The 15,993-nt window shown below is 41.1% G+C and overlaps 1 protein-coding gene across 2 annotated transcripts in view; it reads right to left on the reverse strand.

Annotated features, from left to right (window-relative positions):
- Positions 1-15,993, reverse strand: part of LEMD3 (LEM domain containing 3) — a 209,161-nt gene that overhangs the window by 145,591 nt on the left and 47,577 nt on the right. For both annotated transcript variants that reach the window (XM_085653431.1, XM_085653430.1), the window contains exons 5-6: positions 12,897-12,976; positions 2,781-2,926 (exon numbers count right to left, since the gene is read on the reverse strand). In XM_085653431.1, the coding sequence (XP_085509557.1) occupies positions 2,781-2,926; positions 12,897-12,976 (226 nt within the window). The remainder of the gene's footprint in view (positions 1-2,780; positions 2,927-12,896; positions 12,977-15,993) is intronic.

A 15,993-nucleotide genomic window follows, 5' to 3' on the forward strand; every position in this document is an offset into this window, starting at 1 on the left:
ATGAGGATTGGAAGAAACAGACAAAACCATTACTAATAACTTCATGCTACAGGAACAATGTTTCCAGCCGCAGTTTACTTTATCTGTACTCTTAACATGGTTGGGTACATTCAAGACAGAACATACCAAGCTCTGTCACTGTGTATTTACTAGCTAATTCTATCTGCTTGTAAAATAGAGACAATAGATGAGTGGGCTAGGATTTGTTGGCGATAAAGGTTTAATATAGTCTTTGTTGTGAAAGTTGCTATAGCGCCTAGGTCAGAGGTTGCAAGTCAAATCCAATTATGTCATTATGTTAATTACCTTTTTGAGACCTCATAAACATGTAACATCTTTTCCTTTCATAGCACAGTCAAGAGCTTACTAAGACATGAAGAGTGTTTGGTCTTGCTTTGCGGAAACTTTGCAGAGCATCAGCAGATCAATCCTGAGAATATCAACAACAAAAATAACTTAAAGTGGGGTCTGTATCCTGGGACATTTTCGGAATGAAGGAGGCTTCATGACTGATTCCATGCAGGCTAGATGTTGACAAGAATATTTAGACGCAAAACAACCTGCAGTATTTTGAACCCAACACTAGATCGCAGAGGACTGCACAGCATGTAGTAGACTACAACCTATCCAGTAAATAGTCCCCCCAAAAGAGGAGTTCTGGTTGGGTCAACAGATTAAATGCCCTGTCAATTCTTGTGGGCCAACATAAGACTAAATGAAACATGGGTCACATGACCCCTAATTAAGAAAAAAAAACAATGTGGTGAAAAAAATAAAAAAACGTTCATATGAGAACACAGTTGAAATTTAGGGTTGACAAGTTCTGATGCTACTAGTCGTGGGTGACTGCTTTATAATGAAACATAATGCTGTGCATCTTCTCTTGGCTGCCCTAGTTTAAAGCTGTATGTACAGTTTCTGGTCTCATTCTGCCCACGATTTCAAGATATTGAGAATCCAAACAGAAAGAGAAAATTATTTATTAGTTGGTGAAAAAGCAGATTGGCCAGACTTATTGCAGCTGCCAGAAACCACCCTTTTGTGGTTCAACTTATGTTGCTTCCAACACGCAAAAGGTTGCTCTGGATTCGACACAGACCCGTGCAGCATGTTGGTCTTTTAGAAGAATCCTGTACTGCATGGAGTGGTGAAACCCAAAGAAATCAGGAGGTGCAGTAGGCAGCTCTGTGATGCTTGCTAACAGCTAAATGGCATAACCGACCACTGCAGAAGTTTGTAGTGGTTAGGGGTTCAAAGACCTTCAAAACAGGTGAGCTAACAAGTTCCTGCAGACAGCGGTAACTAAACTCAAATATATGGCTGATAACTACTAGCACAATCCTCTTGAGGGAGAGGAACTCTAGCATGGAAGTGTGAGTCTACACCAAGTGGAATAAAGTGGTAACTACTTTGACAACCTCATACGAGTCACATTTTAGAGGTTTATCATGGTTTCAGGACTAAATATTCCTGGATGAGATGCAGCTAGGAAGACATAGCACTTCAGAAGCTGCATTAGCTGATCCATTCCTTATACAGCTTTATCCAAAACTGCCCATATGAGCATGTCCACTTATCCTTCAGGCCCCTGAGCTCTGTCTGCAGGTTTTGTACACCAATGTTTCAATTCGGTCCACAAGTCTATTATATTTGTGCTCTTTTTTCTGATGGTTACTTTCTGTTCTCATACTCAGTGATAGACTCCATTTATTCAGAGTTATCATAAGTTCCACATTCATGGATTTCAATGACCAGCACTGCTCCAATATCTTATCACATATAACCACTCTGTCTGAGATAACACTGCCCCTGTGGTAGTATTCCCGCCGCCAATTTCCGCTATTGCTCTTTCATGGTGTCAGAGTCCCATTCTTCTAATATGAAACAACACTAATGCAGCAGGAAGACTGAAGCTACGTTTGCGACTTGTCTAGCAAAAGAACTACATAAAGGCCAACAATCGAGACAAACATTTGATGGAGGCTTGTGCTTAACCCTAGTTTTACTATACAGCATTAGTTCAGATTGTCCAGTGAGGCACACAATTGTCAAATTACTTTTGTGGCGGCCAAATATTGGAATTCTCTCCCTTTGTTGTTGAGAAGCTCTAGGGAGTTTCTCTCTTTTAAGAAAGAATTAAAAACGTTTCTCTTCCCTAGGTCTGCTTAATTTCACCTGTCTGCTATGTGTGGTGTCGGTATAATTGTCTAAAGCGCCAGGATACCCTTCGGGTGACAGTCTGCGCTATACAAATATGCCATACAATACAATACAATACAATACTTTATTAGTAGCCCATTCAATTCCCAGAAATTACATTGACAGTCAACAGCAATTTTAAAGTACAGGAGTTTTAAGGTATTTCAACTTTTTCTTCAACATGTTTAATTTTTGGCCTCACGTGATGGGAGCAATACGTATTGTAGAGATGGTGGCCATAAGTGGCTGTCTTCAGCATTAGGAACGGGACCACGGTACAAGCGCCTGGCATTTTTTCTAGTTTAGAGAATGCGGATTTTCTAATTAATCTTTCTCTACAATCATTTGTGCTCCAAACATAGAATGCTACGAAAGCATTTATTCATCACAGTCATTTGTGTACGGCTCACTGCAAGACTCCTTTTGTTTACCCTCTAAGTATACAATGCAAATTTGCTGAATGGCAATTTTGCTTATTTTTTTTAGCACGGCTAAACATTACTTTGTGCAAAACATCACATTCAAAAGGAGAGAACACAGACTTAATTTATTTTCACTCAGGAATGCAAACAAACACTTACCCAATAGTAGTGGTGACAGTCTGTGCGCTACAGTAATGAATGCCCGTCGAAATCTGCAAACAAATGACATCTGAGGTCTTGTAGATTCCAGGTATTTGATAGCTGTTGTATTTCTTACTTTCTCATCAGGGACACTGCCAATACACCTAGCCAAATAAAAATGGGTTGAGTTTATTAGAAGTGAATTAGATTTTGGCTATAATCATGGAAGAAAAGTGAGCTTCTACCAATGCACACACTTGTGGATGAGTCCAGTACTGCTTATTCTGGCCTCATTCACAGACTAGGTAGCATGGAAAATATAAAAAATATATTTATACATGCAAAATGGTTATTTGTAGTCCCGATTCTGCAGCAAAAGAGCCTTCACTGAAAGTCAAACAATAATTCCCCACTACATATATGTATATCAAAGGCACAGTTTTCTGAATTTTGGATGGTTTAAAAAAACAAATACTTTCCCAAATTTCCGTTGTAATGCTAATAAACTGGTTATCAAAGATGTCTGAACAATGAGAAAAAGAGCAGTCAGATAGGCTTAAATTATGAAAGTTAAAAGAGAACACAGTTCTTTTAAGAGTCCAAAAACTTCCAAAGCCTTTTAATGAAAACTGCCACAGAGAGTATACTCTTTGGATGATGAACTGAAGGTATTTATGATATCACTTAACAGGTCCATGATGAGGGGTATTACCCGAAAATGTTTTTGAAGCTGACTAGGTCTACACTGGAGTCACTCTTGATATCAGAATCATGATAGTAGCCTCTAGTAAATATGTGAAGAGATTTCAAAATTAATATGCTACTTACCTTCGGTAAAGCGCTCTGGTGGATACTTTAACTACAGATTTCTAACATTGGATAATCTCGAAGAATTCTGGCTAGTTTTGCAGCAACGCTCCAGCATGCTGCTGGGAGGCTGCATACAATTGCCTCCCATGCACGCAGACCTCAGTTTCCTGTCTTTTTGCACTCCTTCAGGCGCAGAGCATAAACAATTGCCTAATCCATTGTTTGAAGTGCTAACTTGGGACATTTAAAATGTTAACGGGGTATATCAACAGAAGAATTAGGCGGGAGGGTAGTGAGGAATCTGCAGTTAGAGAAGTGTGTCCACTAGAACCAGCACTATTGCAGCCAAATATTTATAATGGATGCCTCTAACCCTAGATTCTTCACCATAGGTTAGATACAACAGTACCACAAGGTGGAAAGTCTGGAGTGGATCCAGACTAAAAAGCCTTGCAAAACCAAGCAGACAAGTGTCTTTCCTGCCGAACCTGGTTGACAAGGCAATAGTGCTTTGTGAAGATATGCACCGATGCCCATGTTGAAGCTTGACAGATTATCAAGGACAGGCACACCTAACTCAAACGCAGTGGCAGTGCACTTAGCCCTGGTGGAATGCGCTCTCAGGTTGCTTCTTGGCCAGTTCGTAACAGATCTTAATGAAGAGGACCATCTACTTCAATAAGGTCATCACAGCCTTTGCTTTCTTTGCACCAGAAAAATCAACAAAAAGTTGATCTACTCCATGGTCTTTGGTACAATCATTGTAAGAATTCATTTTTTATTTTTTTATTTCCATGACAGTTCCATTATTATAAACATACATGACTTCCATACAAAGAAAGAGAAAAAGAAAGAAAAGAAAAAAAAAAAAAAAAAAAAAAAAAAAAAACGAACAGAAAACCAAAAGCCAGATCACAGATACTACGATGTACTTGTACTATCAGAGAGAAAACTTGTAAGGGCTCCCCAAATTAACATTCCTAAACATTTCTTCCTAGTTCCTTTTAGCGCATACAAATTCATTTCAATTTCATAAATACGATACAGCTTGGTTCTCCAAAATTCAAAAGTCGGGGGCTCAGATGATAGCCATTCTGTTGCGATACATAGGCGGGCAACAGTCATTGCAAGAAATAAAAAATACCCATGTTCTTTTAAGACCTGATGACAGCTTCCCAATAACATGAGTGAAGAGGAGATCTTCAGAGGACAAGCTAATACCAATGACATAAATCTTTCGACATTAGCAAGAAAATGCGACAGTTTTGTACAATTATAAAAAATATGCAACATATCAGCTTCCTGATCTCCACACCGAAAACATTTACCATTGTATTTATCTCCCCAAGTTGCCATACGTTTAGGAGTGTAATATAACCTAAAAATCGTTTTATAAACTTGAGCTTTTAAATTAGCTGCCAGACAGATTTTTTTAGCGAGACATAAAGATTCCACTATATCAATTTGAGGGTCTCCCAGTTGGTTGATCCAATACTGGTTATATTTTTGAATATCATCGTTCCTATATTCCATTAAGATCGTATATAGTGGACCGATCCTTTTTTGAAGACGGATCCCCTCAATTAAGTTATTGGGAAGAGCGTCAATCTGATTTTTTTTTTTAAACAAAAGTCGCGAACTTGAAGATATTTTAAAAAAAACGTCTGTGGAAGCTGATATTTGTCCATTAATTCTGCGTATGTTACAAATGTTGCATTTTTATCATATAAGTCACCAATTCTTGAAATCCCTTTTCTAATCCATGTCTTAGCATTAGCGTCCCAGAACACAGAGGGAAGTATTTTATAAGCATCAAAAGGAGTGTAATATATGATTTTACCTAATTTAGTCATTTTCTTAACATTTCTCCACACTTTAAATGCTGAAGCAAATACCTTAAATCGGGTGTGTTTGTAATAGTTGCCCTCTAATTCCTTTTAAAAGCATCCTTTTGCCTGTTCTCCTAAAAGTAAAAAAAAGATGGATGGGGCATCCGCCTCGTTTTTTGGATGTTCCCCTGTCAATACATAGCCCATTTTTTGTAAAAAACAAATATAGTAATAGCAAAGAAAATCAGGCAAACCACGGCCTCCTCTTTCTTCCGGTAGCGTGAGCCATTTCATGGCTCTACGAGGTTTACCAGGAGCCCACACGAATTTCCCACATATATTTTGTAATTGCTGTATATGCTTAAGTGAAAATTCCAAAGGTATACTTCGAAATAAATACAGGATCTTGGCTAAGATATTCATCTTGATTATATTCCCCCTTCCGATTATTGATAATTGAAGTCTGCTCCATCTATCTAATGAATATTTAATTTGAGCTATAGTCACCTCCCAATTACTTTCAACAATTTCTTGCATTTGGGTTTTGATCTGAATGCCTAAGTAAGTAACCTCGTTTATAACCCGAAAATCATTCAATTGTATGTTCTTTGTACAAAGAATTTGGGTTTTTTCGGCATTTAACTTGTACCCAGAGATTATTCCAAAATTTTTAGCTAATGATTAGATCTCCACCATTGCCTCCCTAGGGTCAGTAGTCACTATAGCGATATCATCTGCATATGCAAATACTGTATATAGAATACCTGTAACTGAAAAAGGTTTGATACGAGGAGAATTCTGTAAACTTATAATAAAAGGATGAATGTATAATGCGAAAAGTAAGGGAGAACAGGGACACCCTTGTCGTGTTCCTCTAGTAATGTTAATCTTTTCAGATTTTAGACCCATAGCTGTAATTCTGGCAATTGGTGACTTATATAATACCTGAATTGCCGTTAAAAAAGCTTTCCCAAAACCCATCCTTCTCATCACTTCCCATAAATAAACCCACTCTACACGATCAAAGGCTTTTTCAGCATCAAGCAGTATCAAAGCTAAGTCCCTCTTTTCAACATCTGCAAGATCAAATAAAGTAACTTTATTAATATGAGAAACCGTTCCTCTTTTTGGTATAAAACCATGCTGATTTGTGGTTACTAATGAAGATATGACTTTAGATATACGGTTAGCTATCATTTTGGAGTATAACTTACTATCGCAGTTGAGCAAGGATATTGGACGATAAGATCCAGGTAGTTCAGGGGGTTTCCCTTTTTTACTGAAAATGACTATGGAAACGTCGTTCCATGTAGCTGGTGCTATTCCAGTTTGTGCCATCCTGAACATTGCTAACCGTACATTCTTCAGTGGCTCAAAGAAGCATTTATAAACTTCCCCAGGAATAAAGTCAGGGCCAGCTGCTTTCCCATTTGGTATTTGCCTAACCGCCTCCTCTAATTCCACCATAGTAAAGGGGCTGTCTAAAATATCTGCCTCTACATCATTTAATTGATTTGCAACGGCGGCATCAGGAATCTGAGCCGTAGTAAAGTTTGATTGCCGGGTGTAAAGTTCCGAATAAAATTGATGAAATACTTCTAGAATTTCCGACGGAGCTTCACGAACCACCCCGAATTGATCCTGTAATTTCGGAATCAATCGAGAAGTAGACTTCATTTTTAGTCTCAAGGCTAAAGACCGGCCGATGGATTCGCCATATTCGTAAATGTGTCTATTTGCCAGATATTTACGAGCAATCTCTTCGGCCCAGACTCCTGTTATAGTTGCTTTACATTGTGCAATTTTTTCTTCCATAAGCGATATCCGAGTTGAATTATCTTTTTTTATCAAAGCTTTAGCAAGACCAACTTCCGCTACCTCTAGTTGCTCATAGAGCACCCTCATTTGTGATCGTAATTTATTTTGATGGTATAGTCCGAATTTTATCGCTTCTCCTCTAAAGCAGGCCTTAAATGTGTCCCAGACTGTTGCAATATTAGCCGATCCTAAATTGATACTAAAGAATTCTGTCATCCATTCCGTCATATAACTTCTGTATTGTTCATTAAGACAGAGCTTCCTATCAAATGAAAAGCTTCTTAAAGTGTTTATCTCAGCCAAAATTGAAAAATCAATCATGAGGGGGGGAGTGATCCGCAGTAACTCTGGGAAAAGTCTGTATCCTAATCTGAGTATGAATAGTTGAAGATGTAAAAAAATAATCAAGTCGGACAAGTTTCTTATGTGGTGCGGAATAGTAAGTATATCCTGGAAAGGAAGGGTAATTTTTACTCCATATATCGACCAAGCCATGATCGTTAACTAAATTGTATAAGGCTTTAAAAACCGGTGGTTTCCGTCCCTGATAGTATGCTAAACCTCTCATTAGTTCCGTAGTACTTAAATTAATATTCAGATCTCCACATAGGATTAACGGAACTCTCCAATTAGCTATCTCTATATTTAATAATTCCAAAACTTCAGCCTCGTCCATATTAGATCCATATATTGAGCAAATTGTGAAAACCCTACCACGTACTGTCAGCTCAGCTATAGCCCATCTGCCCCATTTATCAGCTAATTTACGGCCCACTGTGCAATATCCGGGTCTAGAAAGGATCATAACCCCTCTAGTGTTATTAATTTGTTGGGAAGCTACATTCAACATATAGCCTAAATCAGCTATAAGAAACCTATTATCCCAGGAGAGATGTGTTTCTTGGAGGTAGAGAATATCTGGTTGGATAAAGCGGATTTCTGCAGCTATTCTCCGTCTTTTATTGCGAGAGTTGAGCCCAGATACATTAAAAGAACAGATTTTTATACTTCGAGACATTGAGCATTATTCTCAAAATCAATATCCAAAATACATTATTAATCCAGTCAAACTGAAAATTGTACAAGATTAAATTCTTAACATACGTACATCGTTCGAAAATATCCGTTTCCTGACTGTCATTTGGAACCGCCAAGGAGTTTTTTCCTTTATTCCCAACCCAACCCCGAACCCACCACCTTCCCCTCCCCCAATATCCCCTTTCCCCCCTCCCATAATCGAGGCTTTAGGACACAGTCCTATGGATGGAAATGAGCGCCAACCCCTCTGTCAATTCCGGCAGCTCTATCTACTCTATCGCAAAGAAAAAAAAAGAAAACAAAAGACCATGGGGGAAACCCCTTCCTGCTATGTGTCATCTGAATTTATCTAAATCAGTAATCTTTAACCCTCAATCCAAATCAGAGGATGACCCCCAGGGCATAACTGAACATGTATTATAGATAAACTTTCACATCCATAAATTAATATAAAAGAGTACTTCATATCAGTAATAAAAAGAAGAAAAGAATCCATTTAAAAGGTCCTTCAGAGAGTGTAAATACTCTTTAGCAAGGGCGACATTAGTGAAAAATCTCGATTTTTCTTTGTAAATCACTTTGAGTTTTGCGGGGTTCATGATATAAGCCTGCGCGCCCTTTTTTTTAAATAGATCCACCAATTGTTGCAATTGCCAACGAATATCCATTGTGTATTTAGAGTAATCGGGTTCCGTAAAAAAAGTAAAGCCTTCCGCCATAGATGTGCTGTTTGAGCGAGTTTGCAGGTAAACATCTTCTCTAGCTCGGAAACTATTGAAAGCTACAAGAATCGGTCTCGGTCTTGATCTTATGTTTTGCCCGGAACGAGACTGAATATTAAAAGGAAATCTATGAGCCCTTTCAATTTCTCGATCCCAATCCCATTTACTTAGGGTAGGAAACGCTTTCTGAAAGAGATCCACTACAAATTTTCGTGGATCTTGTCCTTCGTCGCCTTCAGAAATCTGCATTACTCTTAAGTTATTGCGCCGAGATCGATTTTCCATGTCAGCCATTCGCCAGAGCACATCTTCTTTATTGCTACTCAAGATCTCCGTAGCCATTTTTTGCTTAGACAGTTCATCCTCGATGTTGGATATTCGCGTTTCGACTTCCGTAAATCGTTCTCCAAAATCTGATTGTGCTTTGACCAGCCTTCTAATCGACCCCTGTAGCTTCCGACAAGAGTTTTGAATCTTCTGACTGTCTAATGCAGTTTTATCCATGTGACTCAAGATGGTTTGATATATTGTGGAAAGAGTGATATCCGCCGCTTGACCATCTTGAGAGTCAACAACGCCCTCAGCCAAAGATGCATCGCGACCTCTTACAGTGGTGGGGGTGTCCTCCTCCCCAAGCTCACCGCTAGCATTCACCTCGTCTTCAAAGGAGTCAGCTTCCCCCTCAATAGACATCTGTCTCGTATATTGCGCAGCCAAATCCTCACACGAGGAGGCAGAGTTCTCTGAGACAGAATAGAAATCCCCGGATTCAATCTCTGACGGCATGACCCTAACAGGCTCTTCGGGTATTAGACTTTCATTCACAGTTAAAGCCTCAGAGGGTGATAAACACCTGGGCTCTTTTTCTTTTAATTCGTTATGAATCGCCGTTTTTGATGCATTATCGTCTCCTACCTCCTTTGATACATCATCTACAACAGAAACATCAGACCGAGGTGTAGAGAGGGTATTGTCTAATTGAAACTCGTTAGTCGACATCCCTTGGCGTTTTTGCTCGGTATTAGAAAACAAAGTCATTATAGTTTGTTTAACTTTCCCTGCCGGTGGATGTATACCAGTATCTCTCTCACCTTTTTTAGTTGCTAGGAGAGAAGTTTTTGCTTCCTGACCACGGGCCTTCCGAGCTTGTTTTGGGGCCATTACAGCTTTCTTCAGCCGATCCGACTCTGTACTCGCCGCCCACCACGCTTTTCGCAGCCTCCACAACGCGGCCACAGCGGCTGCCGCCTCCAGCATCGGCACTTAAAATGATATCGGCGTTTTGCAGACTCTCAGCATACCCGTGTGTCAGGATTCAGGAGGTGAATCAAAGCGGTGGCTTTTCTTGAAAGAAACGCTTTTTCAGAGAAAGATGGTCCCCTCTCAAAAACCACAGGTAGCACACAGCATGTTGTAGAGCTGCAGGACAGAGGAGGATCAGCTCAAGCAGCCGGCACGAAAGCTCGCGCAGGCGCCATCTTGCCTCCCATTGTAAGAATTCAAAGCTCTTTTGGAGTTTAAGCGATGGAACCACTCATATTTCAATGAGGAGAAAAGAACACTGGTAAAGTGATTGATAGGCCAAATTGGAAAGGAGTCATGACTTGCCCAAGTTTTCAGCCCAAATTGTCATTAAAAAACAGCATTCAAGGTCAGGAGATGAGGAAATTCAGGACCAACTTAAGGTACCACTGTGGCATCACAAACTGTTTGGGAGGTTACACGTGTGCCAAACCATTAATGAAATGAATCACAACAGGCGATTTAAACAAGGAGGGTTGGTCTTGCAAATGTAAAAAGGCTGAGGGGCCAATAGCTAACCTTTTACAGTTCCCACTACTAGGCCTTGTTGGACTAAGGACAAAACAAATAAAAGGATATCAAAAAGCTTTGCCTGCAGGGGATCAGTGTCCAAGGCACCACGCCAGGTTACAAATGTATCCCAGAGCCAGGTATAAGAAGGGATTTCATGCGATGAAGATGTCACCCACAACTTCAGAAGGTAAATCGAAATTATTCAATTGCTGCCTGTTCAATCTCCTCGTATGGAGGTGTGAGTTGCGGAGATTCAGATGGAGCTGCACTGTTGCTGATACAAGAGGTCCTTTCAAAGTGGTAGCCTGATCAGACAATTGCTTAGGCTCACGACTGTAGTCACCCACTCTCCCAGGCTACTATGTTAACTTTGGGCCAGTCGTCTCCTAAAAGGGCTTTTGTGAAAACTCTGTGCAGAATTATTGACGCTGCGCGCGGACTGTGGCAAACATTTTTAGTCCAAGCTCACTTCACTACGGAAGATGCCACAACACTTGGAAGTGGTGTTGCCCATGAGAACGTGCGCCAGAGGCCACTTGATGGATCGCAGGAAGGCTTTCAGGACCAAACAAATGGCTCGTAGCTTCAATTTTAAGTCGATGTGGAGAAGACCCATCACTAAAGACCAAAGGTTTCTGCTACCCACCTCACTAGATGGCACCATCCCGGTCTTATAGATAGGGAGGAGAGAAGAGGTAGAGCATAACCTTTTTGAACAATTTGTAAAACCATCTGTCAGACGTAATGGATTGCCACGAAAGAGCTGAGCTGTCTGCTGCATCAGCGACTGGGCATGCAGTCTCTGCCCAAACACCAAAAAGCTGAAAAGGGATCACTGCATGGGAATGGAACGTCCGATCTACATATCACGTCGCTACCCTCAGAAATACTTTAAGATCTGGAAAGCCTAGGCTGAGTATAGAGGGATACAGCTAGAGCCATACACAGAGGCCAAGGGCGGATGTTGGAGTTATGGGATTGTGTGGGGAGGGCAATATCAATGTACAGGTGGGAGGATTGGTTCCGGCCCTACTGTCGGGTGGTCAGTAGTTCAGTCGTGGGATTTAATGTGATGACTTTTCTGCCATCTTGTTGTGTAATATGTTCTGCATTGGTACTGCGCTCATTGTGCTGCTTTGTCACTGAAATTTGTAAAGTCAACAACATTTTTTTTTTTTTTTTTTTAAATTATAATCATGGTTTGACCGCTTTCACTATGGCTAGTGAAATAAACTTTTCTCCATGATCTCCAGCACTCCTGGTATCAGGAGATTTATAGGCTGAGACAAGCCATAGAGTATGGAGAGTTTCCACAATGACAGGCGCAGAACTGGGTGGAGCTTCCAAGGGAACATTTGATTTTGTGGCATCTCAGAGTCCGTGCAGATTTCTCCGTCTCCGTTTAGTGAACAGCAGAAGAATGTATGATTGTCAACTATCACTTTGCTCACTTTTACATCATTGAGATATGAAGCCCTTGAACACCCTTTCTAATGCATGTAAAATAACTGAACTCACTCACCCAACAACGTACAGTAAAAAAAACAATTTTTTAAATCTAGTCGTATACATTTGGTGATCTTGCTGTACCAACGCCCAACATTATTCACTACACTAAACAGACCATTGATTACAAACCAGACACAGTATTATCAGGCCACTACGCATATTCAAATTCCTGATTGGGCAATAAGATGCCGCCAGATGGTCAGAAGTATACCTTCATTGTGAGAAATGCTGTTAACATTGCACGTCAAGATGCTGTTTTACTTCCAGATTGTGAATCTATGCATGGTAAATGAGCAAAAAATCTCAATGTTGATTTCAAACATTTAATCACAGGAAAAGGGCACTTCTAACAGATATTTTTTTAAAAATGGGAGGAGAATGGGAGTCCCCAATTGGGCTGCCTCCATAATGCACAGCAGTTAAAGTATTTCTCCATAAAACTGGACTGTGATGTCAAGCAACCATAGCCTAAAAAAAGTGAAAATGAATCACAAAGGGTCCACATATGCTCTCTGAAAGACAAAATGTGCATTATACTTTGGAGACACATGACAGATTTGCATTTAGTTGTGAGTGATAACATGGTAACTTACTTTATGCCTGTATCATCATTAGAGTTTAAAATCCACTGCAGTGAGGAGTTGAATGAGTCTTCAAAGTCTGGATCCAAGGTCTAACAAAACAAAGAGAAAAATTAATTAAAAAGTGATGCTACTAAGATTCCGGCAATAACAAAAGTTTCCCCATTATAAGCGCATTATTCAAACTTGCCGAGCTGCAGCAACATTTCAATTCAAAGATGGGCTAGACTTACCGAATAAATACCCGTTTGTAGGGTCCATTTAGAGTGATGAGCTTTAGCAATATTCACCACTAGTGGCTAAAACGTAATGCTGCCACAATGCCAGGTAACATTTATAGAGGAAGAAGTTTGAACAACAAATAAAGCAAGTGACACTAGGGTTGCCAATTCCTACATGCTGTTATAATTAAATGAAAAGAGCACAACCTGGCTGACACGAAGGTAGTGTCCCAGTAGACTAGGCACGGTTTCCTAATGAATAATTTTCCCTATGTTGTGTCAATTGAAATATAGTTCATAGAATCCAGGACAGAAACGTGAAAAAGGCAACAACCAGCCAATCTCAACAGCAAGGTGAAATATCACTCTCGGTCTTCTGCAACAATGCCACTTTACTTCATCACAGGGATGTTTTCCTAACCAGCACAGGAACGTTTTCCTATCCAGAAGTATGGCACCACTTTCTCTTCTGGTTCTCTGCAAGCCACTCAGCAGGGAAAAACACTGGGTGTTTTTTTTGCACATGAATGAAACTCCAGGTCCAGCACAGGCCAATCAATTTTTAAGTATGTTCCAGGACCCTTCTTACATACTTCCTTAGCCACCATCTTTGCACTCACTAAGCCACCTAGGTATGGCAAATCTAGTTACACAGGGATTGGGAAGCCTCTATCAAAATGCAGTGGATATCTTATGCTAGTCTTAAAAGATCAAGACATGTCATGTCATCCGACTCATATGGACTGGCCTTCGACCTTGTATTCGTTGGGAGGCCCTCACACTTCCTTATGAGCGCAGCGGCTTTGGTGTCCGAGACCTCCAACTTTATTATTATATAGCCCAGGGACATTATGCTTACTATTGATATAAATCAGATGCCCGTTTGCCGTTCCTAAAACCTAAAGGGGTGCAACTACCACATTTTCTATTGTCCACCATACTACCACAGGTCTTCCCCGTGACCCCAATACCATACAAACACTTGCTACTACTAGCTGGGCATGGTTTAAACTCCTGCGTCACCCAGGAGGAGACACTCAATTTCTCACATATTCCGCTACTAAACAACCCATGGCTCCTGCTTACTCTTGAACGCCTGGTGCAGCGTTCCCTTCGCTCAAACGAATTACGGCCCTTGGGTGACCCGTTTACAAATGGTGTGCTCAAACCCAGCTCTACTATGGCTAAGGGAGGTCATTCGACACTTCTGGAAGGATTCACCTTCCATCGTTTACATAGCACATTGAGCGAGGCAATACCCACCTATCCAACTGAACCTCATGACTTCCCAGCCCTCACGCTGATGATCGCTTTCCCAGATAGCAGCCATATTGTTTACAAAATATATCACACTTCCTTCCAACTGAAGTGTGCTAGTGTGGAGAAGGCCAGGGCTGCATGAGAACGCGACCTGGGTATCTCTATACCAGATAACACTAGGTACTATTGCTGCACGCAGACTAAAGTAGTTTCTGGTAGCCACTGACAAACTGTTACATTAAAAGTATCTGCACAGGGCTTATACTACCCCAAGGCTCTGGCAAAATGTTATCCCTCTAGACCCCACTGTTACCCCAAATGCCAGGCGAATCAGGCAGATTTCCCACATTGATCATGGACATGCGGGGTGACAGCATCTGATTTGGGGGATATCTATTCTACTTTGTCTCTCATGCTTGAGCAGTCCCTTGCTCCCAACCCACTGATGGCTTTACTGGGGTAGGTTCAACCATTAGCACTAGGATTACGCTATTGTACTGCCATTTCCTTACTCCTCGTGCTCGGAGTGCCACTGGAACCAAGCTAAACCTGTCTGATGAGCTATCCCAAGAGATTGCCAGTGGTTAGACAAATTACAAGTATTCATCTAACAACCTTTTGTGAGTTTGATGACTTTAGCATACTCATAGAAAAGCCCAAGAATGTCAGAAGTGCAACTGCCATTTGGAGGTGGTCCGCGACTAACGGACGAGCCCACCATAAGAAGCCAGTTGACATTGTACAGAAATACATGCACCACTAACCTGCAAAGACGGCCTACAACCACCCTCATCACCTTTGTGAACACTTGAGGGGCCCAGGTAAGGTCAAAGTGTAGGAAGGCAAACAAAGTGTTCTGTTGGGACTACAGGACGAGTAATGGAAAGTAGGCATCCAACAAGTCCTAGGTCCCCATCCAGTCTCCTGGGTCCAGATCACAAAGAACCAAAGACAGAGTAAGCATTTTAAACCTGTCATTCCATGAGAAGGCACGTAGAGACTTGGGCGGGGGGGATGGGAGAAATAGTCTGCCATCCTTTTTGGGTACGAGGAAATAGCGTGCGACTCCAGTACTTGCTTAATGGCACCCATGGTCTGGACTAGATTTGGATCCTGCGGGGTCTGTCAAAACTTTGTCTGGTCCAGGGTCAATGTGTGGGGATGAGGAAATGAAAGTTAAGCGCATAGCCTTTTTGTACGATCTGTAAAAGCCATCAATCTGAGGTGACCGGTTTCCATTCCAGGGAAGGAAAATCTGCCCCACCCACTTTCTGGATGGGCGTGGTCCTGAAAAGCCAAATCAAAGCACCTTGGGGACAGCTGCACCTGGGGAGGAGGAAGTAGAAAGAGCATGTCCATCATGGACGCTTGGATAGCCCAAGAAAATCCAATTGCATGCATTCAAGCGTGCGGACAGAGCACTACACTGGTGCCCGCGTCACGACCCACATAGCTTTTAAGAAGTGCTCGGATACATCCTGCCCATCTTGGATGGTCCAGGTAAAGGATGCCTGGAGGAAATATGGAACGGTTGTCAAGGTCTCACTGGTATCGGCCCAGAGGACTAAAGCAAAACACTCTACAAAAGAATTTCTATAAAGCTCCTGAACAGGCTCCAAAACATCCAA

The sequence above is a fragment of the Triturus cristatus genome, chromosome 4_1 (genome assembly GCF_964204655.1).
Source record: "Triturus cristatus chromosome 4_1, aTriCri1.1, whole genome shotgun sequence".
NCBI lineage: Eukaryota > Metazoa > Chordata > Amphibia > Caudata > Salamandridae > Triturus > Triturus cristatus.